Here is a 23729-nt window from a genome sequence, read left to right as displayed (position 1 = left end):
GAAGAGAGAGAGAGAGAGAGAGCAGAGACGACGAGAGAGAGAGAGAGAGAGAGAAGAGATGAGAGGAGAGAGAGATGAGAGAGAGAGGAGAGAGGAGAGAGAGAGAGAGAGAGAGAGAGAGAGAGAGAGAGAGAGACGAGAGAGATGAGAGAGAGAGAGAGAGCAGGGGTAGGAAGGGATCTGGGCAGAGGGGGCTCAGGAGGGGATACTGGAAGTAGAGGGGGGTTAGGAAGGGATCTGGAGAGAGAAGGTAAGAGGGGTTATCTGGGAGAGAGACAGGGGGTAGGAACGCGGGATTCTGGAAGAGAAAGGGGTAGGAGGGGATCTGGCAGAGAGAAAGCGGCTAGCAGGGGGGGGATCTGGAGAGAGGGACGAGGAGATACATAGGAGTGATTGGCAGAGAGGCAGGGTAGGAGGGGATCTGAAGCAGAGGAGGGTAAGGAGAGGGGACTCTGCGAGAGAGGAGGAGTGCGATGGGGGATCTGAAGAGCAGCAGGAGGGTGCGTTAGGGGGGTAGGAGGGGGATCTGGAGTAGAGGCGGGTTAGAGGGGATTCTGACGCAGAGAGGGTAGGAGGGGATCTGAGAAGGTAGGAGGGATCTGAAACGGGGGTAGGAGGGGTAGAATGGCGGAACCTGAGAGCAGGGGGCTAGGATGGGATCTGGAGAAGGGAGAGGAGCGGGGGTAGATGGGGATCTGGAGATGAGGCGGGTGTGAAGAATCTGGGAAGAGGGGAGTGAGGGGGTTAGGAAAGCGGATCTGGGATAGAGGGACATGGTGGGAGCGGGGGGTCAGTGAGTGCATCTGGAGAAATAGGGGTAGGAGGACTGGAGGAGTCGATGGTGAGCGAGAGGGAATGGCAGAGAGGAATGGGGGAGGTGGGGGGTAGGAGGGATCTGGAGAAATAGCGGGTAGGTAGGGTTATCTGGAGAGAGGGAAGAGAGGGGCGGCAGGAGGGATCTGGCAGGAAAGGGAGAGAGCTGGACGATTCCGAGAGGATCTGGAGAGAGAGGAGAGAAGCGGGAGAGAGGATCTGGAGAAGAGGGAGAGAGGGGGGTAGTAGGGCTCTGGAGATAGGGAGAGGGGCGTAGGAAATGGGATCTCATAGAGGGAGAGAGAGGGGTAGGAGCGGGACTCGCAAGAGAGGCGGAGAGATGGATCTTTGCGAGAAGGGAGAGGCGGTGGGTAGTAGAGGCTCTGGAGAGAGGGAGAGGGGGTAGGAATGGGATCTGCGAGAGAGGGAGAGGAGAGGTCCCCTACCCCCCTCTCTCCAGGTCCCCTCCTACCCCTCCATATCTCCCTCTCCAGATCCCCTCCTACCCCTTCTCTCTCTCTGCTGTTGCATCATGCCACCACTAACAAGGGAATACTGGCAGCCATGTTTGTGAGGCTGTGAAATTAGATTTAAAAAAGACGGATTACATTTTTTTATTATCTTCATAACAAATTCCAGTGTCCAACAAATCCATATTAGTCCATAGCTCAGACCAAAGGGTGATTAAAGAAAGAGGGGGAAAGAGAGACTGTGAGGCAGAAAGAGAGAGAGCGAGAGGCTGTCAGGCAGAATGAGAGCCGAGTGCTTTACTTTGATGTTTTCATTTTTGTTGAATCACCACAGTCCAGAGAGTGCTCTCATTAGCGGCACTGCTGTCAAGTCCCAGGCAGTGTCCCTCCCCATACAGTCTACAGCACCGCCCAGCGCCCACCCTCTTCCTCCTCCACATCGCCCTCCCTTTTGCTACTCACCTTCCACTCATCTCATCTCAGGATCACTCAACATCACCTGGAGTGAGATCACACACTGACCACAGCTATTTCTGTATCATTAGAAATCTATTATTTTGATCACACTCCTGACTCTGTCCCTTCACCACCTTCATTCACATCACAGGGATTTTAACTGTGTGTCACTGGATTGTTCATGCAGTAGACTTTTGGAATCAAGTTGGTTGGACTGGACCTCTGGACCCCACTTGAACCTCATGCCGTGGAGAGTAACCTGCAGTGATGTCATCTCATCTCTCCCCCCGCAACGCAAAGGATCAGCCACGCACAAGAAAGTCATCCACTGATTCGTCTCCCGCTAAACCCTCGCCGACCTCCAGAAGCCTCAAAGTAAGAACAGATTACTTCTCTTTTCTATGGGCAATAACAAGGAGACGCCTAGGGTGCCTTTTGGAAACATTGCCATGTGTTGAAAAAAGCTGTGGATCAGATAAAATGCCATGCTTGACTTGTAACTTTAACCGTTAGTTTGGAGCACTTCAGACTAGCCAAGCACTATGTTGATGTTTAATACCATAGGTGTTATGGCATACTGTTCATGCTTTTAGTGGAAACCATTGTAATTGTTTCATGAAGATTGTAGTGAGCGATGGTGATTAGCCCTCTTGAGCCAAGTGGCTTATGTGGGAGTAAATTTGACATAAGGAATAGGAAGTTTCAGAATCAGCTGCATGGATGTAACTATTCAAATATCATTGTAAAACACATTAAACATACACAGTGTACTCATACACAGACTCTCTCTCTCTCTTTGTGAGGTCCAGAATCCATCCAATACAGCCTCAGCATTTTCCTCCCACGACAGGTCATATAAGTGTCAGATAACTTTTGAGTTTCCATGACATCATCAGCTCCAAGCAATTTTTTCATAAGGCAGAAAGTTGCCTCGGAATTTGACTGAGAGGAGTCCTGTGTAACTTAATGAAATAACAAAAGAGACAGCTGACATATATACAACTCAGATTGTCATTGAAGATAGTTATCTGACAGGATCAACTAGATCAAACCCTTTCAGAGGCATGCGTTCAAGTGGGTCCCCCTGATATCACTCTGGACAAGACTCAGCACGTTCCAGCACACAAGCCAGCCGGGAAAACAAACAGGAAAATGTTTAATAAGTTTAATAAGAAGTTGATCTCAAATGTTTACTCAAGCAGTGATACGATATATATATATATATATATATATATATAAACAACCATATTCTTTACATCATATATATATATATATATATCACATGTTCTTCTTTGGAAGAGCTAGTCAGCAGACAGGAAGTCCCCCATTGGATCTAACAGAGTAGGAGGGGAGCACAAAGAAAGACTGGCCTGGTCCAAAAACAACCACTAGCTCCTACATTCTGAGCACTGGTGTGAATCTGAAAGGATTCTATTGGTGTAATGATATTGGTGTAATGATTAATCAATACAAGCCTACTAGAGAACCAGATGGACCTACAACCATATTATTTACATCATCCAACTATTTTTGATCTACATAAAATGCCTATGGGTTAGATATTGTAGGGGTTATTCCTGACTGGGTCTGGTCATGGTGGAAGGGTTGGGTATTATAGGGGTTATTCCTGACTGGGTCTAGTCATGGTGGATGGGTTAGATATTATAGGGGTTATTCCTGACTGGGTCTGGTCATGGTAGAGGGGTTAGATATTGTAGGGGTTATTCCTGACTGGGTCTGGTCATGGTAGAGGGGTTGTATTATAGGGTTTATTCCTGGCTGGGTCCTGGGTCATGGTAGATGGTTCGATATTAATACGGGGTTATTCCTGACTGGGTCTGGTCATGGTAGAGGGGTTAGATATTGTAGGGGTTATTCCTGGCTGGGTCTGGTTGTGGTGGAGGTGTTAAATATTGTAGGGGTTATTCATGGCTGGGTCTGGTTGTGGTGGAGGGGTTAAATATTGTAGGGGTTATTCCTGGCTGGGTCTGGTCATGGTGGAAGGCTTCGCTGAGGCATGTTAGACTCAGAGCAGGCCCTCTCCATCACAGCCCAGCTTCTCCCAGTGCCAGATCCAAGCAGAGCTTCAGGAGGTAAGCCTTGTTAATGATAACTTACAATGGTTCCAAACACAAAGACAGACTCTTTAATAAGAGAGAGCTGACAGTGTTGACACAGACGGAGAGAGAACATCCTGAGAGCTTGTTGATGTCTGATGGGAACCATTCGTGTGTGTTTATACATGATCCTTCTAGAGCCCCTTGAACAATTCAGGTGAATTTATATCCGTCTCCATAGAGCCTTATTTGGTGTGTTATGTCTAAACACTGCAATGAGTTCTTATGCCTGTGTGTATGACCTTAAGTTTGTTTTCCAGACTTCAGTTCAAGTCTCTTTTATTCTTGAAGCAATAATAGGCGAGTGCACAAAAAACAAGAACATATTTATGTAATCGTACATTGTTAACTAAATCAATTGACGTAATTTATGGATATCACAATGTTAAGCAATGTTTTAATGCCTTCACTCTTGCTCACTGTTGCATACCATGGCGTAAAAGCCTAAATATTTGGCTTTGAGGGCTGAACTCCTGAAATTGCCTGACAAAGTGGTTGCTCGTCATGGTTCCCTGGACACATAGAAAGCGGCACAGGCTTGAAAACGGAAGCAGGCTGTCCTCTGCAGCCTGAGAACACAGAGGTCAGGGGCTGGCCCAAACACTGTAAGAGAATCACTGAGGACATTTTCTAGCGGGAATGATTATGTCTGCAGTGGAACGCATCTCCTATTTTATCCTATAGTATTGTATCTTGTATTGTATCAGGAATAACCTTTTCAACTCTTCTACTGAAATAAATCCACAAGGCAAGTGACTGAAGTAACAAATGCCCCGAACATTACTGCCATTGTCAACGTTGCCATTTTTGCGGGAGTGTCTCTTTAAAAACAGATTCATATCCCCTGTTTCCAACCCTTCAGCAGGCAATAACCGTCAAGATTCCCAAGCTAAGCCGCTGCCATAGTTATTACCTTTTTTGGATGTGTTTAGCTTTATCTCTGGGTCTCAGTTTGTACATGTGACTGTTTCCACTGTCCTTCTCTAACTTGGCGTGAGTATCGAGTTTCATCCCAAGATGCTCTCTGTTGATATCCACATGCTTGGCTGCAGGACAGTGTGAAGGTCTTCTGTTAGAGTCTTCTATGAGAGTTCATAACTAGGGCCATGGGGTTTTCTTTATGCATACAGGACACAAAGTCCTTTTACAAAGTGCTCATCTTGACAGCTCTGCTGTCAGAAGACATTACACCTCAGAGTTGCAGATCATCCAAAACTACTCATGTTCTATGCATTTTGTAAGTGACATATCTTCTCTGTTTGTTTTCAGCATGAAAGAGTGTCCAGGTAAGATGCTTTCAACTCAATTAACTTCATCAAAAGACACAGGTGTGCTTTAGATTTTCACTATCAGGCACTGAAACATATCCTAACAGCCATTGGTCACTCAGGCCTCCATTGCAACTGATTGTTATTACAATTAGGGTCAAAGGTACATTGATGAATAAGCTCTGACACAGTGCAGTAGTTTCAGGTTCAGCTGTGCAATCTTACCCTCAGACTGGACTCGTCTGGTGCTTACGACCGCGAGGCCTATGACGCTCGAAGGGAAAACAGAATGGCAGCACGGAAAAAAGCAGAGGAAGAGGCAGGATGCACTGACTATAAGAAGGTAACCTGTAACCTAGAAAAATTGCCGTAGTTTGCTAATGGTCTGTTATAAATCTGTTATGTCATGATAATGACATTGTTTTGTAGCCCTTATGACTGTGGCTTCAAGTACAGTGTAACCCAAAATCCCCACAACTGGTATTTCTTTAAGAAAACAATTATTTTTAAAATATATTTACATGGTATTTCATTGCACTGTTGAGAGGTAGCTCACAAGTAAGCATTTCACTTCACTGTTTACATCGCGCTGTATCCTGTGTATGTGACAAATAAACTTTGATTTGAATTGGAGATCAGGCTACATGAAAAACACAACTTGTTGATTACCTAAGTCAAATTATGTGGCATGTTATGATGTTCTGGGTCTGAGTTTGCTGTGGGATCCTGTGCATCACAGATGTACGAGGAGGCCTTGTCTACCAATGAGAGACTCAAGTCCAGGCTGCAGGGCAGCAAACAGGAGCTGGTATTGGTGCAGACTCAGCTGGAGAGAGTCACACAGGTGATTATCCCCAACTGGTATTCATCCACCACACAAAATAGTTCCCCAACAAACAGTCATTGTAAACATGAAAAAAATTAAAATTGTTCCTCAACCAGTGGTTGACTTGGGCAGGAGCTCACTGGAGCTGTGTACCGGCACCTCAAATGTTCTACTGCTTGAGCTACTGTTCCTCTTATAGAATATTAGCTCAAAAGTATTGTGGAGCTCCTGCACCTAAATCTACGGCACTCAAAATTAGTTCCGGCAGTGGCGGTTCTAGACCATTTCAACTGGGGGGCCAAGCTGGGGCCAGTTGTACTGTTAGAGGGGCCAGTTACATTAGACGTTATTGTTGTCATCGTTTTCTTCACTGCATTGCAGGCATTAGCAGGCAAAAGACCATGTTCATAATCATCATTGTTGCCACTGTCTAATAACGGATGTAAAAAAAGAACGATAGCAAAAATTTGTTATGTAAAAATTATTTCATACTCCACATTTAGGGGGGCCACAGGGGGGTCCAAAATTGTTGCCCCCCCCCCCCCCCCAGAACCGCCACTGAGTACCGGAACCTATTTCAGTCCAAGTCAAGCGCTGTCTCCAACAAACCATCATCCTAAACATCAAACGAAACTGCAGATATCAGATGAAGAGTCCAATGAAGAAGTACAGTACATTCGGAAAGTATTCAGATCACTTGACTTTTTCCACATTTTGTTACGTTACAGCCTTATTCTAAAATGTATTAAATACACGTTTCCTCCTCAATCTACACACAATACCCCACAATGACAAAGCAAAAACAAGTTTTATAAAAATTTGCAAATGTATACAAATTATAAAACAGAAATACCTTGTTAATATAAGTATTCAGACCCTTTGCCATGAGACTCAAAATTTTACTTGCTGTATCCGGTTTTTCATTGATCATTCTTGAGATGTTTCTACAACTTGATTGGAGTCCACCTGTGGTAAATTCAACTGATTGGACATGATTTGGAAAGGAAAACACTTGTCTATATAAGGTTACAGAGTTGACAGTGCATGTCAGAACAAAAACCATGCCATAAGGTCGAAGGAATTGTCCGTAGAGCTCAGAGACAGGATTGTGTTGAGCGACAGATCTGGGGAAGGGTAACAAAACATTTCTGCAGCATTGAAGGTCCCCAAGAACACAGTGGCCTCCATCATTCTTAAATGGAAGAATTTGGAACCACCAAGACTCTTCCTAGAGCTGGCCGTTCGGCCAAACTGAGCAATCGGGGGAGAAGGACCTTGGTCATGAAGGTGACCAAGAACCCGATGGTTACTCTGACAGACCTCCAGAGTTCCTCTGGAGAGATGGGAGAAGATTCCAGAAGGACAACCATCTCTGCAGCACTCCATCAATCGGTCTTTATGGTAGAGTGGCCAGATGGAAGCCGCTCCTCAGTAAAAGGCACATGACAGCCCGCTTTGAGTTTTCCAAAAGGCACCTAAAGACTCTCAGACCATGAGAAACATGATTCTCTGGTCTGATGAAACCAAGATTGAACTCTTTGGCCTGAATGCCAAGCGTAACATCTGGAGGAAACCTGGCACCATCCCTACGATGAAGCATGGTGGTGGCAGCATCATGCTGTGGGGGATGTTTTTCAGTGGCAGGAATTGGGAGACTAGTCAGGATCGAGGGAAAGATGAACAGAGTGAAGTACAGAGAGATCCTTGATGAAAACCTGCTCCAGAGCGCTCAGGACCTCAGACTGGGGTCAAGGTTCACCTTCCAAAAGGACAAAGATCCTAAGCACACAACCAAGACAATGCAGGAGTGGCTTCGGGACAAGTCTCTGAATGTCCTTGAGTGGCCCAGCCAGAGCCCAGACTTGAACCCGATCAAACAGCTCTAGAGAGACCTGAAAATTGCTGTGCATCCTGACAGAGCTTGGGAGGATCTGCAGAGAAGAATGGGAGAATCTTGCCAAATACAGGTGTGCCAAGCTTGTAGCGTCATACTCAAGAAGACTCGAGGCTGTAATGACTGCCAAACGTGCTTCATCAAAGTACTGAGTAAAGAGTCTGAGTACTTATGTAAATGTGGTTTCAGTTTTTTAGTTGTAATTTCTAAAAATGTCTAAAAATCTGTTTTTGATTTGTCTCTATGGGATATTGTGTGTAGATTTGTGAGGGAAAAAAAACATTTAAATACATTTTAGACTAAGGCTGTAAAGTAAAAAAAATTGTAAAAAGTCAAGGGGTCTGAATACTTTCCGAATGCACTGTATGTGTCTGTTTCTGCAATTTTATTGCTTATCATTGTGATTTCCAGTGTACAGTTCTTGTCAAATTCATGGTGGAATAACTCTTCCATATCCTACTGCAATGACCACTGCACAATAGAATCAGGAAAGTTGCAGGAGTGGTAAGAATGTGACAGGTTATGCAAGGAAGATGCATTGGCTGATTCCAGAGGTAAATGCTTGGGAGGTGTTATTTGTGAAGTACGGTAGTATGCTTGTGAGGTGACCATGGTTTTTATCAAAGGTATACAGTGGGGAGAACAAGTATTTGATACACTGCCGATTTTGCAGGTTTTCCTACTTACAAAGCATGTAGAGGTCTGTAATTTTTATCATAGGTACACTTCAACTGTGAGAGACGGAATCTAAAACAAAAATCCCGAAAATCACATTGTATGATTTTTAAGTAATTAATTAGCATTTTATTGCAAGACATAAGTATTTGATACATCAGAAAAGCAGAACTTAATATTTGGTACTGAATCCTTTGTTTGCAATTACAGAGATCATACGTTTCCTGTAGTTCTTGACCAGGTTTGCACACACTGCAGCAGGGATTTTGGCCCACTCCTCCATACAGACCTTCTCCAGATCCTTCAGGTTTCGGGGCTGTCGCTGGGCAATACGGACTTTCAGCTRCCTCCAAAGATTTTCTATTGGGTTCAGGTCTGGAGACTGGCTAGGCCACTCCAGGACCTTGAGATACTTCTTACGGAGCCACTCCTTAGTTGCCCTGGCTGTGTGTTTCGGGTCGTTGTCATGCTGGAAGACCCAGCCACGACCCATCATCAATGCTCTTACTGAGGGAAGGAGGTTGTTGGCTAAGATCTCGCAATACATGTCCCCATCCATCCTCCCCTCAATACGGTGCAGTCGTCCTGTCCCCTTTGCAGAAAAGCATCCCCAAAGAATGATGTTTCCACCTCCATGCTTCACGGTTGGGATGGTGTTCTTGGGGTTGTACTCATCCTTCTTCTTCCTCCAAACACGGCGAGTGGAGTTTAGACCAAAAAGCTCTATTTTTGAATCATCAGACCACATGACCTTCTCCCATTCCTCCTCTGGATCATCCAGATGGTCATTGGCAAACTTCAGACGGGCCTGGACATGCGCCTGCTTGAGCAGGGGGACCTTGTGTGCGCTGCAGGATTTTAATCCATGACGGCGTAGTGTGTTACTAATGGTTTTCTTTGAGACTGTGGTCCCAGCTCTCTTCAGGTCATTGACCAGGTCCTGCCGTGTAGTTCTGGGCTGATCCCTCACCTTCCTCATGATCATTGATGCCCCACGAGGTGAGATCTTGCATGGAGCCCCAGACCGAGGGTGATTGACCATCATCTTGAACTTCTTCTATTTTCTTCTATTTTCTAATAATTGCGCCAACAGTTGTTGCCTTCTCACCAAGCTGCTTGCCTATTGTCCTGTAGCCCATCCCAGCCTTGTGCAGGTCTACAATTTTATCCTTGATGTCCTTACACAGCTCTCTGGTCTTGGCCATTGTGGAGAGGTTGGAGTCTGTTTGATTGAGTGTGTGGACAGGTGTCTTTTATACAGGTAACGAGTTCAAACAGGTGCAGTTAATACAGGTAATGAGTGGAGAACAGGAGGGCTTCTTAAAGAAAAACTAACAGGTCTGTGAGAGCCGGAATTCTTACTGGTTGGTAGGTGATCAAATACTTATGTCATGCAATAAAATGCAAATGAATTACTTAAAAATCATACAATGTGATTTTCTGGATTTTTGTTTTAGATTCCGTCTCTCACAGTTGAAGTGTACCTATGATAAAAATTACAGACCTCTACATGCTTTGTAAGTAGGAAAACCTGCAAAATCGGCAGTGTATCAAATACTTGTTCTCCCCACTGTATATGAGAAATGTCTGCTGGCTTCAGGGATTGTGCTCTTCTCATTGTACCCATTTTAACCATGGGCTTTTGCATTGCAGAGAAAGATAACAATGACTGAAAGGTCCAATGAGAGGTCCATGCTTGAGACAGAAAAACAGGTGAGATCGTTATGTCCTTGAATGTTTGCTTATGCCCTTTTAACTTCTCTCTTGGCCTGGTACAGCATGTCTATTCAATATATGTTATTTTAATAGCTCATAGGTCCAGTCATGGTAAGGCTGGTGGTCATATCATGTTCAGTCTCACTGTGACATGTCTCCACCATTGTGACATGTCTCCTCTCCTCTCTGTAGGAAACACGTGTCCTGCAGAAGAAGATATCAGACATGGAAGATGAAGTGAAGGTATCTGTCCAGTTGCAATAACGGTGAATTTACTGAATTGATACTGAGAGATGTCCAAGGTCTGACCAATTTGGTGTCGTTTTCTTGTGGCTTAAAGCCAGTTCTTGTACTTCTTGAGAACATCTCCAATAGACTAAACCTAGCCACAGCAGAGACAGAACATATTTCCAAAACACAGTCTCCACAGGAGGCCTAGCCATCGCAAAGTTGCCCTGCAGACAGACAGAGCAAGCTGCTGAACAGGGAATATCCCTCTGGGGCGTGCCTTCATACTGTAGTGTGTCTGTCTCAAACGACACCCTGTTCCCTTTATAATGCACTGCTTTCTGGTCAAATGTGCCAGTTGCGATGCAGCCTGAGTCTCAAGCCAGCAGTGACAAAGCATAAATGGTGTGTGATGTGGTATTCTAAGCTGACATCATTTGCCACCATTATGTCATCATTATGCTCCGTTGGCTGTGAAATGTGTGAGTGCATTGATTTATATTCATGGAGTGAGTACGCCATTGGTATTCCTCCACAATCACTACTGCCACAAGCGTCTGCTGTGTTCCATACAGGAGGGTACAGACAACAACCTTTTGTTGTCTCTGAATGAGAGGTCTCAATAAAGATGGAACACTGAACTGAAAATAGACAATCTTTGTGGGAGAACATTACATGTTCAGTTGACTTGGAGGAGAGGTTGGTGATGAGTGTCGTTGTCATTTGTTCTGTGAATCAAACTTGAACTGGATTTGTTTCACCTACAATGTTTCAATAACCCTAACCCCAACCCTAACCATAACCCCAACCCTAATCCCAACCATAACCCCAACCCTAATCCCAACCATAACCCCAACCATAACCACAACCCTAACCATAACCCCAACCCCAAACTAACCCTTAACCCCAAACCATAACCACACCCTACCCAACCCAACCCCAACTACCCTATAACCCAAACATAACCCCTAACCCTCAACCATAACCCCAACATAACCCCAACCTAAACCCCCAACCATAACCCCCCTATACCACTTCAACCCAATCATAACCCCTAACCTAACCATAATCCATAAACCCAACCCTAACCCCTACCATATCCCCAACCCTAACCCCAACCATAACCCCAACCATAACCATAACTCCAACCCTAACCATAACTCCAACCCTAACCTCAATCATAACCATAACCCTAAATTTAACCCCAACCCTAACCCCAATCATAACCCTAACCCCAACCCTAACCCCACCACAACCCCAACCATAACCCCAACTCTAACCCTCTCTGTCTGCTTGTTGTCTGCTGTCCTCCACAGGTCCAGACAGAGCTGAAGAATGAGAACCAGAGACTGAAGGATGAGAACGGAGCCTTAATCCGGGTCATCAGTAAACTGTCTAAGTGAGAAGAGGAGGAAAGGGAAGAGAGGAGGGGATGATACTGCTTTATTTCCCATGTTTACACCCACTTCTCCAACCCCACCACCCCCACCAACACCCCCACCAACACCAATAGTCTTCACACGCAGTTTGCATATTTGCACATTTTTTGTATTAATTTATGGATTGTTATAATGCATAATTATATAATCACAGCACATAATAATACCGTATGAATGTCTGCAAATGTTTAATCTATAAGCTGATGTAACAGTTTATATATTATCACGTTTTGTATCACTATGTGACATTTGAAATGTTTTTTTCATTTTTTTGTTTACTCCATCACATGAACAGTCTCCTACGCCTTGTATAAGTTATTTATAAAGATTTTCTATGCTGCAATCCAACGCAATCTCTTGTATTCAGTGTCATCAACTGGTCACGTGTGGTAATGCATCATACTGCAGAGGCCTACAGTATATACTGTAATGTGAATCAGGATTGGTACACATTTGTAAGGGTTATAGATTATATACATTGTAATTCATATAGTTTACATGAAGTAGTGAATTTGAAAAGAGGAGGGAGTGCGGAGGAGGAGAGGAGGGAGTGCTGAGGAGGAAAGGAGGGAGTGAGGAGGAGGAGGAGAGGAGGGAGTGAGGAGGAGAGGAGGGAGTGAGGAGGAGGAGGAGGGAGTGAGGAGGAGGAGAGGAGGGAGTACGGAGGAGGAGGGAGTGAGGAGGAGAGGAGGGAGTACGGAGGAGGAGAGGAGGGAGTACAGAGGTAAGGCAGAGGGGTACAGTTCTTTGGAATTCTTGTAGTATGATGGCCATGGAGGATCAAAACGCTATGCATAAAGAGGAACCATTTTTCTTTTTTAAGCAGCAAGGTCGGCGGTATTGCATTGTGAATGTAGCTCTGCACTGTTTGGGTCCGCCCCGTGCTCAAAAGAGTTCCAAAGGCCCAGGAAGACGGGGATTTAGTTGCCTGCATTGCAGTCATTTTACAAACCCACTCAGTTTCAGTTCACAGAGGAAACGTTAGAAGAACACAGACGTAATTGGTCCTATTGGAAATACAATTGGAAACATTTAAGGCAGACAAAATTATGGTTGCTGCTCAAGATATAATAAACACAAGTAACACAGGACCAATCTATAAAACAATCTTAATCAATCCAAGTACACTCAATAGGAGGGATATGGAAAACAAGTCAGGAAGTAACAGTATTAATTTATCACCACAATTAAACTAATATTCAGAGTAATAACTGCCATACTGGAATGGAGGTTATACTGAATGGTTTGTACAAATCAGATCTTTAGGCCTTCTTGCAATTGGAGTATTCAGAGCATATGTACTGTGTACTGTGACAGTGGAAAGGAGCTAATGCAATCGAGTGACATGTTGCCACATTTTGCTGCTACAGGCTCTTTATGCTAACGTTTAAAAAACAAACATTGTTTTGCATTCCATGTGCAAATGATACGAATGACTGAAGGTTCATTTTAAACTCTTTTGAACATAAGTATGTATATGATCATCACTAAAAGCCAAGCAGTCATATGATTTCATAAATACAGAGGCATGTACATCTTACAATATCAACTTTAAGTCATACCAATAATGTTGGTTAACATGACCACTATCATCATGTTAAGTACATATTTCAATAAGCAAAACATGCATTATACAGTGTGAGGTGAAACTCCAACAGAACTGGTTCTGGTGACGATAGATGAACAAATATCATCATTTTTGACCTGTTCTTGCACAGGAAAGGAATCAAGTGTGAATCAGCCGCTCTGTTAAAATATCTCTATAAGGTTTTTAAATGAGTAGTAATATGCCTTTGCTCAGAGTATAGAAACTTAAGCTCAAGTTGTATGGCTTTACTTCTTATGTTAATCAACATACACAAAAATACATGTTTAACTGTTATGTTAAGCAATGACACCAGTGAATGACAGCAAGCAGAGGACTACTCAGGGTACAGATATGGAGAGAGTTATTGAAAGGGGGCTACAAGTCCATGCTTTGACTCCTATACAATGAGCTATATCTGATAACATGAACCTGGGACTAAACAATCTAACGTTAAGTACGGTCTAGTACTTGGACTTAAATTTGTGTAGTACTGTAGTCTGACTTAGTACTAGAACACTGGTCAACCCAACACAGCAGATTCAAATCATTTTTGATAAGACGGTGACTACCACCTCCGGCAGGATACATGAAGGAAACACTTACAGTACTTATAATTACAAAGCAAAGGAGCTAGTAAATGTTCCGCTTTTGCAATAAATACACAATAAATCCTGGCCATCGAAGACCATGCACACATACAAGTGAAAGCAGGAAATGTAAGTAATATTGCATTTTGACTTGTAGCCCCAGCATATAGTCATACATTTCAGGTTGTCCACTGTAGACATGTATAAATAAAATACAAATTAAGTAACACTGTTGAAATCCAGGCAAGAAAATAGCCTGTAAAATCAACATATACTATGCAGACATATGTTCAGTCCTATTATACCCTTAACGGAAAATACATCAAATGTGCAGTCAGTGCATATTTTTCTCTCCATTTTATTATCAAAATGACATTGGACACAAACACACATACACACTAATTATGGTTCCTCTTTAAAACATGCTGCTATTTACAACATTTCATAGATACATGCTGTATTAACACATTTCCTCACTGTATAATGTTTACAGTAGGACGAGAGAGAGGGGGGCAAAACTACATATCAATGGACTTATTAGTATGCCAACGTTCCCCCTCCTTTCAGTTTGATCACCTTATACACCATGGCCTCCTGGCAATCAAAATATCAGGATGTCTAACGAACAACGCCCTTGGGAAAAACAGGTTTGAATAAACAGCGGACAATACCACAATGTTTCAGGACTTTGGCGTCTTACAGAAAGGGTTACATACTAAGCAGGTTGCTGATGAGTGCATGGTGCAAAAGTCAAAGCTAACGACATGAAGATAAGCACAAAGCATAAATCATGCTTACTTTACTCTCATTTGTTTCAAGCAAATGCTGCATTTCCGGTTGCTTGATGATGAACTTTTCATCATTATGATGTGAACATCCAATAATTGAATGTATACCCACACCACTACAGTCATCCTCAGCAGAGAGAAATAGACGTCGGGCCTTCATGCAAACACACTTTTAAACTGAGAAAACATCCCCTCCAGTATGTTTGTATCAGTCATTTCAGAGATGCAGAGTGCTTTACAATTCACAGGCAGTGGCTGTAACAAGCATATGGTCCCATCTTATAACATATGTTTCTTTCATCTCGATAGCATTAATGCCAAAAATGTGCTCACAATAGTGCACAGGGTGCAATGTTGTCTTAGTAGAATATGATTGATCATTTCTCTTTATTTTCTTGAACATACATCCTCAACATTGTGTATCTTTGACTTAAAATAGTTAAAGGTCAAATGTGTTTTCAACACATGCTATTAGTAGTAAATATCTCATCACTAACAAAGCATGGTCGTCATGCTTTTGGATGACAGTGATAATTCTTCAATCATCTTTACTTTGGACATGGATAAGTAATCACTTTTACATCCAAGTGGTCAAAGTAGGTCTGTAGCACATTTGCAGTTTCCTTTTGGACTGTGTCATTATGACGTTTGCCAGGGATACAGATTCCCTCCGTGCACTCTAAGTTGAGAGCCTAAAGGCACCCATGAATTCCTCCCAGTCTGTGTATCACACTGAAAACACTGGAAGCTGTATTGACCCTGTCCTTAACGGCATCGAAATTAATCATGTTTGATAAATAATAATTAACTGCAAAGCCAAATATCATTTTTGCCACAATATGTCCATCTCTCATATATATGGGAATACATATAATACTAATAATAATAAAACTGGAACAAAATAACATTGCATTGTAAAGTTCTTTCAGAAAGACATTCTGGAATGAATTGCTGCATTGTATTACCTTAATACCTACCATTTCACCTAAACCCTTTCCATTAGTAGACTTAAAACTGTTTTATGTCAGAAATGGCCCAATACTAATCTCTACTGCAAGATATGGCACACTTATGGGTTGAGAACAAGATATATGCTAATGGGAATCAGTTTGGCATGGTTTATGTAGAGCGGTGAGAGCATAAGTAAAGCATGCACAATGTTCTACTAACTAAATGAAGAAGCTATAACCAGCATCAATTTCATTGAGTCTTTCTCCAAACTTTCATTGTCAGCATCTAAGCATCTGTTCCTAAAAAGCATGTTCAAATGAAACACAGATCAATTTATCAATCAATCAATCAATTTATCGCTCAATCTCCCTCTTCTCTCTTTACACTAAATATGTGAAATGCTATGGTGTTGGGAAAAGTGTTGTTTATGTTCTTCGATTTAATTATGAATAAGCTGATATTTTAGATGTTTCTTTTTCTTTGTTCAGTGTTTCAAATAGACATGACAGAATCATGTGGAAATCATGAGTTTCATGCAGAGTAGGGCAGTTGGGGAGGGAGGGTTTCTGAGTTAGTTGGTTAGTTGGTAATCAACAGGACAAGCGAAGTTACTTTTTTGCATTTAAACCTGCCAGTGCCGCATCTATATCCTCCTCCTGTTGTAGTGGGTGCCACTGGGCAATGGGACGCCTGGGGTTAGAGAGCATGTCAGACCAATGCTTCAGACCAGGGCCCGTCGCCTTGCTGCCCACAAATATCTTCCCAATGGCGTCATTCTTGCCAATCTTGTCATAATCAAACACTGTCACCACCACCAAAATTTTCTGAAGAGGAAAGAGAGAAAAACATGTATATGTGTAGTAGATTCTACATGTGTGCACTCACATAGCCATTCATATGCAAACCTCATACAGTAGGTATTAAACTACCAGGTTTTAAAAGAAAACACCACTCAAAAAACTGTCTTTTGGTGTTTGTTTCATTAGTCGACTGTTGATACAGTTCCAAAATGTTAGTTGCAAAATGCATCATAGTGGTATTTTGAAAGTTCTATATCTTGAAAATGTGATTGCTGACAAGCAAAACTATTTTGGAACAGTATCAACAGTGGACCAATGAAACAAATACCAAAAGATAGTTTTTGAGTGTTATTTTCCTATAAAATTCCACTGAATCGTATTGATTTTCTTTCATCATTGAATTGCTGTAAAGCATCAAAGCATAGCGAACATGGAAATGCGGTTGTAGGCCTAGAGAGAAAAAAACAAGAGCAGACCACCAAAAATATGTAGTGTTCTGCACCTGCATCATGTCCATTGGGATCTCAAAGCTGAAGGACTCGTTGTAGTACGGATTCAGTGTGTTCTTCTTCACTGTAGTCTTCTTCTTCTTCAGTTTCTTGCCTCCCTGCAGCAACGCGATCTTCACATAGGGATCTGCAAAGAAAGACCAACAGATATTCAATCTCTCATTTCATGTTTTAAATGCATCACTTCGGTAGAGCAAAAATGTGATGTGATATGAGTTGCTTGCTAATTCGAAAAATTATTCAGAGAGCTCATTAATGCAACATACAGTAGCACAATGTCTGCAAATAAATCAGAGATTCTGCATCACTGAGCTGTTTAATTAATGGCAGATTGACATGCCTGATTGGTTGGAAATGATCTACTGTTATGTCCAGTGGTTTGCCCTACCAGACAGTCCACCCACAAGTTGTTTTAACAGCAGACAAACTGTACATTTTTAGTACTAAAATAGGGTTCTTTGATTTGTGACCAGGGCGGGACCCTTTTGGGGGCTTTGTAGACTCCTTTCTAGAAGGTGCTATTTAGAACTTTAAAAATATATATTATTTCATGAGATGGTTCTGAATAGCACCATACACATTTAACCTCTGTAACAGTTATCTATGAGTAATTGGTATATGATATGTATGATGATGAAGGTAATCAGTTTTTAACATTGTTATGCTACTGTGTTGTAATATGGGGTTGATCATGCTTAATCACTCTCACCTGGGAGTTGTATCAACCTGACTCAACCATGTCAAATGATGAAGTTAGTCCAAAAATATAAACTCGCATATACTTGCAGACCCTTCTCACTGACGGTATCGGACTAGCCACCTCAACAGAACCCATGAACATAAACACAGACACAAGACAGGTAGAATAAAACAACAAAATCATAGGTACCACACAGTAAGTGAAATAATGCAACATAAAGAACAGGAATTCATAATTACCCACAACCATCTAGTGAAGGACTGCTTCAACATTGTAAAGAACAATTTGGAAGGGGAGGGTTCTATATATAGAATGGTTCTTTGAGAAGACATGGTTCTACATAGAACCATCACTCACTGCAAAGAACCTTTCAAGAACCCTTTAAGAATCTCAAGAGTAAACTGTACGTCCAGTGGAAGTCTTAACGTACCAGACAGTCCACCCACGTCCATCTTCTTGAGGTTCTTTGCCTCCAGGATACAGACAGTGAGTTTGCCAGCGGTGGGCACGTAACGAAGAGAGATACAGATGTCTCCCAGCTTCTCAGGCTGCATGGAGATTAAGGACAGAGAGAGGGCAAGCACAGAGAGAGCAACGACACAGAGAGGGAAAGATAGACAAAAATGTATATTACAATTGTCAGAGCTTGGCTGTTGTTAATTCTGATTGGGCAACGCTCCCGTCCAACGATTAGCTTAGTTAGATAAAGCTTAGTTAGTTTCTGTTTCTTTTCAGAGCATACCTCCTCTTTGTCTGCACTCTCCAGGTCCTTCCATTCTTCGATGGGCTGTCCCAGGTCAATGGTGTTCATGGGGATCCTCACCTCTCCAATGATGTCATGCTTGGAGAATCGGTCGTAGTCAAAGACTGACATCACCAGGGTTTTCCCACCGAGCTCATCATATGGTAACTGAGGAAGGAACACATCAACAACAACAACACCACCACAACACAACAACAACACAACTGGATTATTAAATATGAATGTAACCACATGTCCCTACTGTATACTATTTGAATTGTTAATACAATCTGTGCTATTGATTTTTTTTTTTTTAAAGAAATAAACATCTTATTTTTTGCCATGGGCTGCTGGCAAGACATTGATTACTGACACATCAGTAAAACGGCACAATGTCAGCTAACATGCAGCTAATATACAGAGTTTTACAACACAGAATAGGAAAGGCAGAAAATGGGTTAGGCTGAATTCTAATGTGTAGCACGGTTTTTACTCAGGAAACATCTAAGGAGAGATTTGTTCAGCTCTAATGGCACTAAAGCATAATTAGAGTATCTAATATGGGTTCTATTGATTCACTCCAGCCCTTGCAGACCTGGGGCTCTTTTAATAAACCTTAAACAATGGTAAATCAACAAAAAAATTCACCATGTCAGTGGATTTAGGTTAACAGTTTTGCTGACAAAAAGACAACAACGTTGATTCAACCAGTTTTTTCCCAGTGGGATGTCTTTATGCAAATAACAAATACTAGGCTCCCATAAATTGTATTGTATATGTGAGGAACGTTCTCAATAAGCAAGAGATAGCCTAGGCCTACTGTTGATACGGTGTTATAGGACTGAATATTTTGAATATGTTTGGAGGAGCGGGTCTTTAATAACTGGACAAGAGGCTCTATTTGGATATGGGGATGGATACAAGCCGAATGGAGTATGCATTGCAGGATAGGCCTATTTGAATTCTGAATAATGCAAAATATGACAGCAAAATTCTCACAAGTAGACCATTTAAAAACATCTTATGGATAGGATACTTGGCTGATGCATGGCCAGGATAAGGAAGACATTTCTGTTGAATCAGCTTTTGTTATGGTAAGGGTAGCCTTACCATAGGGCTTGTTTTTCAATCAAATGAAACGTACCTCTGATATTGCCACCCCTCGCACCTCAGCGCAAGCGAGCTCACATAAGACAGGTAAATTACCAATCCTAGCTTAAGGGTTGGAAAATAGCAGAGTGCTGGCTTTAACAGGTTGAAATTGCCAACGAGTGTATAATACACTAAAGCAGGTCTAGGAGCTAGAAGCTAGACATTCCATTTTCCTATATGACAAATATAAATAAAAAATACATTCTAAAGGCAGGCATCTGATTTCATATACTGTAAATTCTCCAAACTGTTCATGGATGGACCCTACTCTGGGGACAGTGCTTCCACATTGACACTGAGAGGCTTATACAGTCTCCATGGACCTTATTGAGTAGTACAGGAAGCTGCAGTTAGTACACAGGCAATAGGGTATATAGCAGGCAGGCAGGCATGGCAAGCCAGAACTGCTCTACACTTTGACGTGAACACAACAAGAACACATCCTGTGACTTCATAATGAAAAATAAATGTAGGCAACAACCACAAAGTCTTATACCATGTAGCATCTTAGGTCTGATTTTTTTACAACACCAAAAATGTTAAGTTAGATTTAGTTTGAGACTCCGCTGTACTAGCCTGACACAATATTTTTGGCAGGATGATTGATACCTTTAATATTCCAACTAACTTCTGTGCAAGTGCAGTCCTGGTATAGAAACTGTGTTATGACTTACCTTGAAAACAAATGACTCATTAAAGACAGGGTTCAGGTTTTTCTTTTGAACCTTGGTGTCAAACTTCTTCTTCTTGTCTGGGAGGACAAAGACCTTGACGTACGGGTCAGAGGTACCTCCGCTGTCCATGGAGATAAGATCAGCAGCTTGGAGGATTCCCACTGTGAGCTGTGAGGGGAGGGGAGGGGGGGCAGAGTGTTCAGGGGTCAGAGACAGCATTGAGACAAACCAACCATATTAGATGAGAAAACAACATACATTAATCTATTCATGTGTTCTTCCTGTCACTGCTGCAGACAAATGCTGCAGCGTTGTTACATAAGCTTGTGGCCCGTTGGCTGACAACCTAAAGCTGCAACAAGAATTATCACAGCCCTTTTAGATGACCAAGATTAGATACAAGATATCCACACTAGAGCTGTCAAATATATTTGCTGCCATGTCATCAGAAAGTCACAGAATATCATGTTACAGTAGTTTTGCATATCTGAAAAAGAGGAACTTGTGCCAAGTATCATTGTGCTCTGAATGATGGAGAGATTCATTATTTTTAAGGTACAGAAATTGATTCAGTTAGAAAGAAAGGACCTGCTTTAATGTACATTTTCATCTCAAACCCTGATCCTGCGTCAGTGATTCCAAGCCCTGATCCTGCGTCAGTGACTCCAAGCCCTAATCCTGGGTCCGTATCTCATGAGGGACTTCCTTATTTCAGAATGACTCTGCATTTCCACTCCTCTTGGACTTATGTCACACTGCCAAAATCCTGCATAGCATTGCACACTCACTGTAACACTGACTCTACCCATTCATTTACAACGATACTGAATCTACTAGAGAAACCCTCTCATTCCCAGAACCCTGATCTGGATTCACTGGTCTCTTGAATATTTGTATTCATCAACCCTAAATCCAGCAGTTGTCAGCTGTCCCTCCCCAAAACTGTCGCTGCACAATTCTGATGATGTTTTTACAGAGCTGTTGATAAAAGATGCTTGTTTGTTCAAGGTACTTTGAGGGGATGTAGGCATGCTATGTGGAGCATGCCCACAAGGGTCCCACCATGCCCACTGGTTTGTACTCAACAATGTCAAAGCTGAGCCGTAGCTCAGTAAAAAAAAAAAAGATTTCTAGATGGATGACTCACCACCAGGTTCTTCAGGTCCACCAGTCTACTCTCTGGATATCCATAAGTCTGTCATTTAGACTACTGTAACTATGCCTTTCATTTCTAGAAGATGATAGGGCTGGGCAGGAGTAATCCAGTATTGGAGTACTCGAATGGACGTCAAAACTCAATCTTTAACCACAGATCACCTTTCGTTTCATATACTAGGCACATGTAGGAGCAGCAATCTCCCATCACATCTTTTGCCGCTGCAAAGCGCCACTGTGACGTCACCAAAGCCGAGCAGGTAACACAGCTAATTATGGTTTCAATGAATGATTCAAATGACTTTTTTTCATGTGGACTGAATATGTAATGCAGCAATTTGATTTCAGTTTATATTTAATTACTCAACTTACTTTTAGTAGTCCTTTTGATTCCTAACATAAGGCTTCCACAAGCAAGGGCCACTGCTGATGTTACTGCCTTTTTGAAGATTGTTTTTGAAGATTGTGTTTCCCACAATATAATATAACTAGTTGATATTACGGTTTCAATAAATTAATGTTAAACTTTCACTAGTGTTTTTATTGTCTGAATATATGGGTCAATTTAGTTATTAGGATTTGTTATCTGTAATGGTTATGATAAATTAGACATTGTTGCACACTGTTGGCATATAGATAAATGTGCACACATAATGTTTTTCAGTGCGGGCCATGTGTTCTAAAAATTGTAGGTTTTTTTTATAGTAAAAAAAATCATATTCCCATCCCTGGATGTTGATGGACTCTTACTGATAGACTGACAATGCTGCAAATATTGTATTAAGGTAAAACAGCCTAATACAGGTTTAGCTGAGCAGTGCCTACAAGGATTTAAAGGGGAAAATATCAGCCACTGACCTTACTGTCTTGTCACTGACCTTACTGTCTTGTCACTGACCTTACTGTCTTGTCACTGACCTTACTGTCTTGTCACTGACCTTACTGTCTTGTCACTGACCTTACTGTCTTGTCACTGACCTTACTGTCTTGTCACTGACCTTACTGTCTTGTCACTGACCTTACTGTCTTGTCACTGACCTTACTGTCTTGTCACTGACCTTACTGTCTTGTCACTGACCTTACTGTCTTGTCACTGACCTTACTGTCTTGTCACTGACCTTACTGTCTTGTCACTGACCTTACTGTCTTGGAAGTCATAGTCCAGCGAGTACTGCAGCTTGCCAAGTTTCTCCTCCTCTTTCTCTTCCTCCTCTTTCTCCTCCTCCGTGAGGCCTGTCTCGCCTTCATCGTCGTCATCGTCCTGTTTCTGCAGTGGTAGAACACAGGACACAGGGTTCAGAGTTGCGGGGTCAGGGGTTATGTGTAGGAGGCAGATGGCGGGAGCCCCACCCACCACAGACAGCATGCCACAGACAGACAGTGGTCGTTCAGGAGGCTTGTGTTGTGTTGCATTGCGTTGCGCTGCGTACTGTAGCACCAGAGTTTGTTGCGTTGCATTGCCTTGCATTGCGTAGCACCAGGGTTTGTTGCGTTGCCTTGCTCCCGCTTACCTGCTTCTCACCTGGTGGCATAGTGGAATACCATCCTGTCTCTAATGTAACTAGGGACTCAGGTATGATGTTTTCTAGTTAATGACTTGAATTCAAAATGTCCTTTGGTGACACAATTGTTTTACCCTGTCTTTTACATCTTACCCCATATTCCCAAGGAACTAGTTAACTGATCCTTCAAAAGCAGGGCCTGTATAATCTTACTTGCTTTCTATTTATTCCATTAATGTGTCACCAAGGAATGTTCCTCTCAAGTCAGGTCACCATTTTTCCCAGCCAAATGGTAGCTACAGGATTAAAGGGTATAGCCAGCTATTTGCATAATGTAGAAGCAGTATTTCAGTTAGATAACAGCCAGTTATGGTAACCCCTATTTCTGACATGTTCAAGTTTCCGTGACTATTTCATCTGCAAACCTGTGCTTTATTTTTTTATTCTCGTTTTCACTCTTCATTGAGTGACAAAGTAATTGGGGTGCAGATGAAAAATATTGATTGATTGGTCATGCGGTTATCATTGTCATCATCATGTCCCACAAACAACCAACCATGCCCTTTTTCACATGCATATATTAATAGTGTTATTTGTGGGTTGCGTTTAAACTATGCCCAATAAGTTTCATATTGGGGTGAGTTTGGCATCACACTGTCACATAATGGGCGATAGGTTA

General features: G+C 42.3%; 2 protein-coding genes across 6 annotated transcripts in view; one reads left to right on the top strand and one right to left on the bottom strand.

The window, feature by feature from the left end:
- The first annotated feature begins 1768 nt into the window (after positions 1 to 1768).
- LOC111970681 (protein phosphatase 1 regulatory subunit 12B) lies at positions 1769 to 11973 on the top strand. 2 transcript variants are annotated; one of them, XM_023997469.2, is made up of 7 exons: positions 1769 to 2114; positions 5126 to 5142; positions 5356 to 5467; positions 5864 to 5968; positions 10173 to 10232; positions 10428 to 10478; positions 11780 to 11973. In XM_023997469.2, exons 1-7 carry the CDS (start codon positions 2007 to 2009, stop codon positions 11864 to 11866), a joined length of 540 nt encoding a protein of 179 aa, XP_023853237.1. In that variant the 5' UTR covers positions 1769 to 2006; the 3' UTR covers positions 11867 to 11973. The 2 variants fall into 2 exon arrangements, with proteins under 2 accessions (XP_023853237.1, XP_023853241.1); XM_023997473.2 differs by having other exon boundaries at positions 10428 to 10501; positions 11780 to 11950.
- Positions 11974 to 15996: 4023 nt separating this feature from the next.
- LOC111970587 (synaptotagmin-2) overlaps positions 15997 to 23729 on the bottom strand; it is a 60764-nt gene continuing 53031 nt past the window's right edge. For 2 of the 4 annotated variants that reach the window (XM_023997403.2, XM_023997408.2), the window contains exons 4-9: positions 22687 to 22815; positions 20394 to 20561; positions 18568 to 18735; positions 18256 to 18373; positions 17119 to 17252; positions 15997 to 16640 (exon numbers count right to left, since the gene is read on the bottom strand). In XM_023997403.2, coding sequence (XP_023853171.1) covers positions 16425 to 16640; positions 17119 to 17252; positions 18256 to 18373; positions 18568 to 18735; positions 20394 to 20561; positions 22687 to 22815 — 933 coding nt within the window. In that variant the 3' untranslated portion in view covers positions 15997 to 16424. The remainder of the gene's footprint in view (positions 16641 to 17118; positions 17253 to 18255; positions 18374 to 18567; positions 18736 to 20393; positions 20562 to 22686; positions 22816 to 23729) is intronic. The other 2 variants (XM_023997413.2, XM_070445961.1) reach the window with 1 other exon arrangement.

Source organism: Salvelinus sp. IW2-2015, linkage group LG1 (assembly GCF_002910315.2).
Source record: "Salvelinus sp. IW2-2015 linkage group LG1, ASM291031v2, whole genome shotgun sequence".
NCBI classification, from domain to species: domain Eukaryota; kingdom Metazoa; phylum Chordata; class Actinopteri; order Salmoniformes; family Salmonidae; genus Salvelinus; species Salvelinus sp. IW2-2015.
This window is presented reverse-complemented; position numbering and strand designations above follow the sequence as displayed.

Excerpts from the sequence above, each read along its gene's own strand:
- LOC111970681 (XM_023997469.2), top strand. The coding sequence starts at position 2,007 with ATGTCATCTCATCTCTCCCCCCGCAACGCAAAGGATCAGCCACGCACA. Across the intron at positions 5,468-5,863 it reads GATGCACTGACTATAAGAAG|ATGTACGAGGAGGCCTTGTC; the intron begins GTAACCTGTAAC and ends TGTGCATCACAG. Across the intron at positions 10,233-10,427 it reads TGCTTGAGACAGAAAAACAG|GAAACACGTGTCCTGCAGAA; the intron begins GTGAGATCGTTA and ends TCCTCTCTGTAG.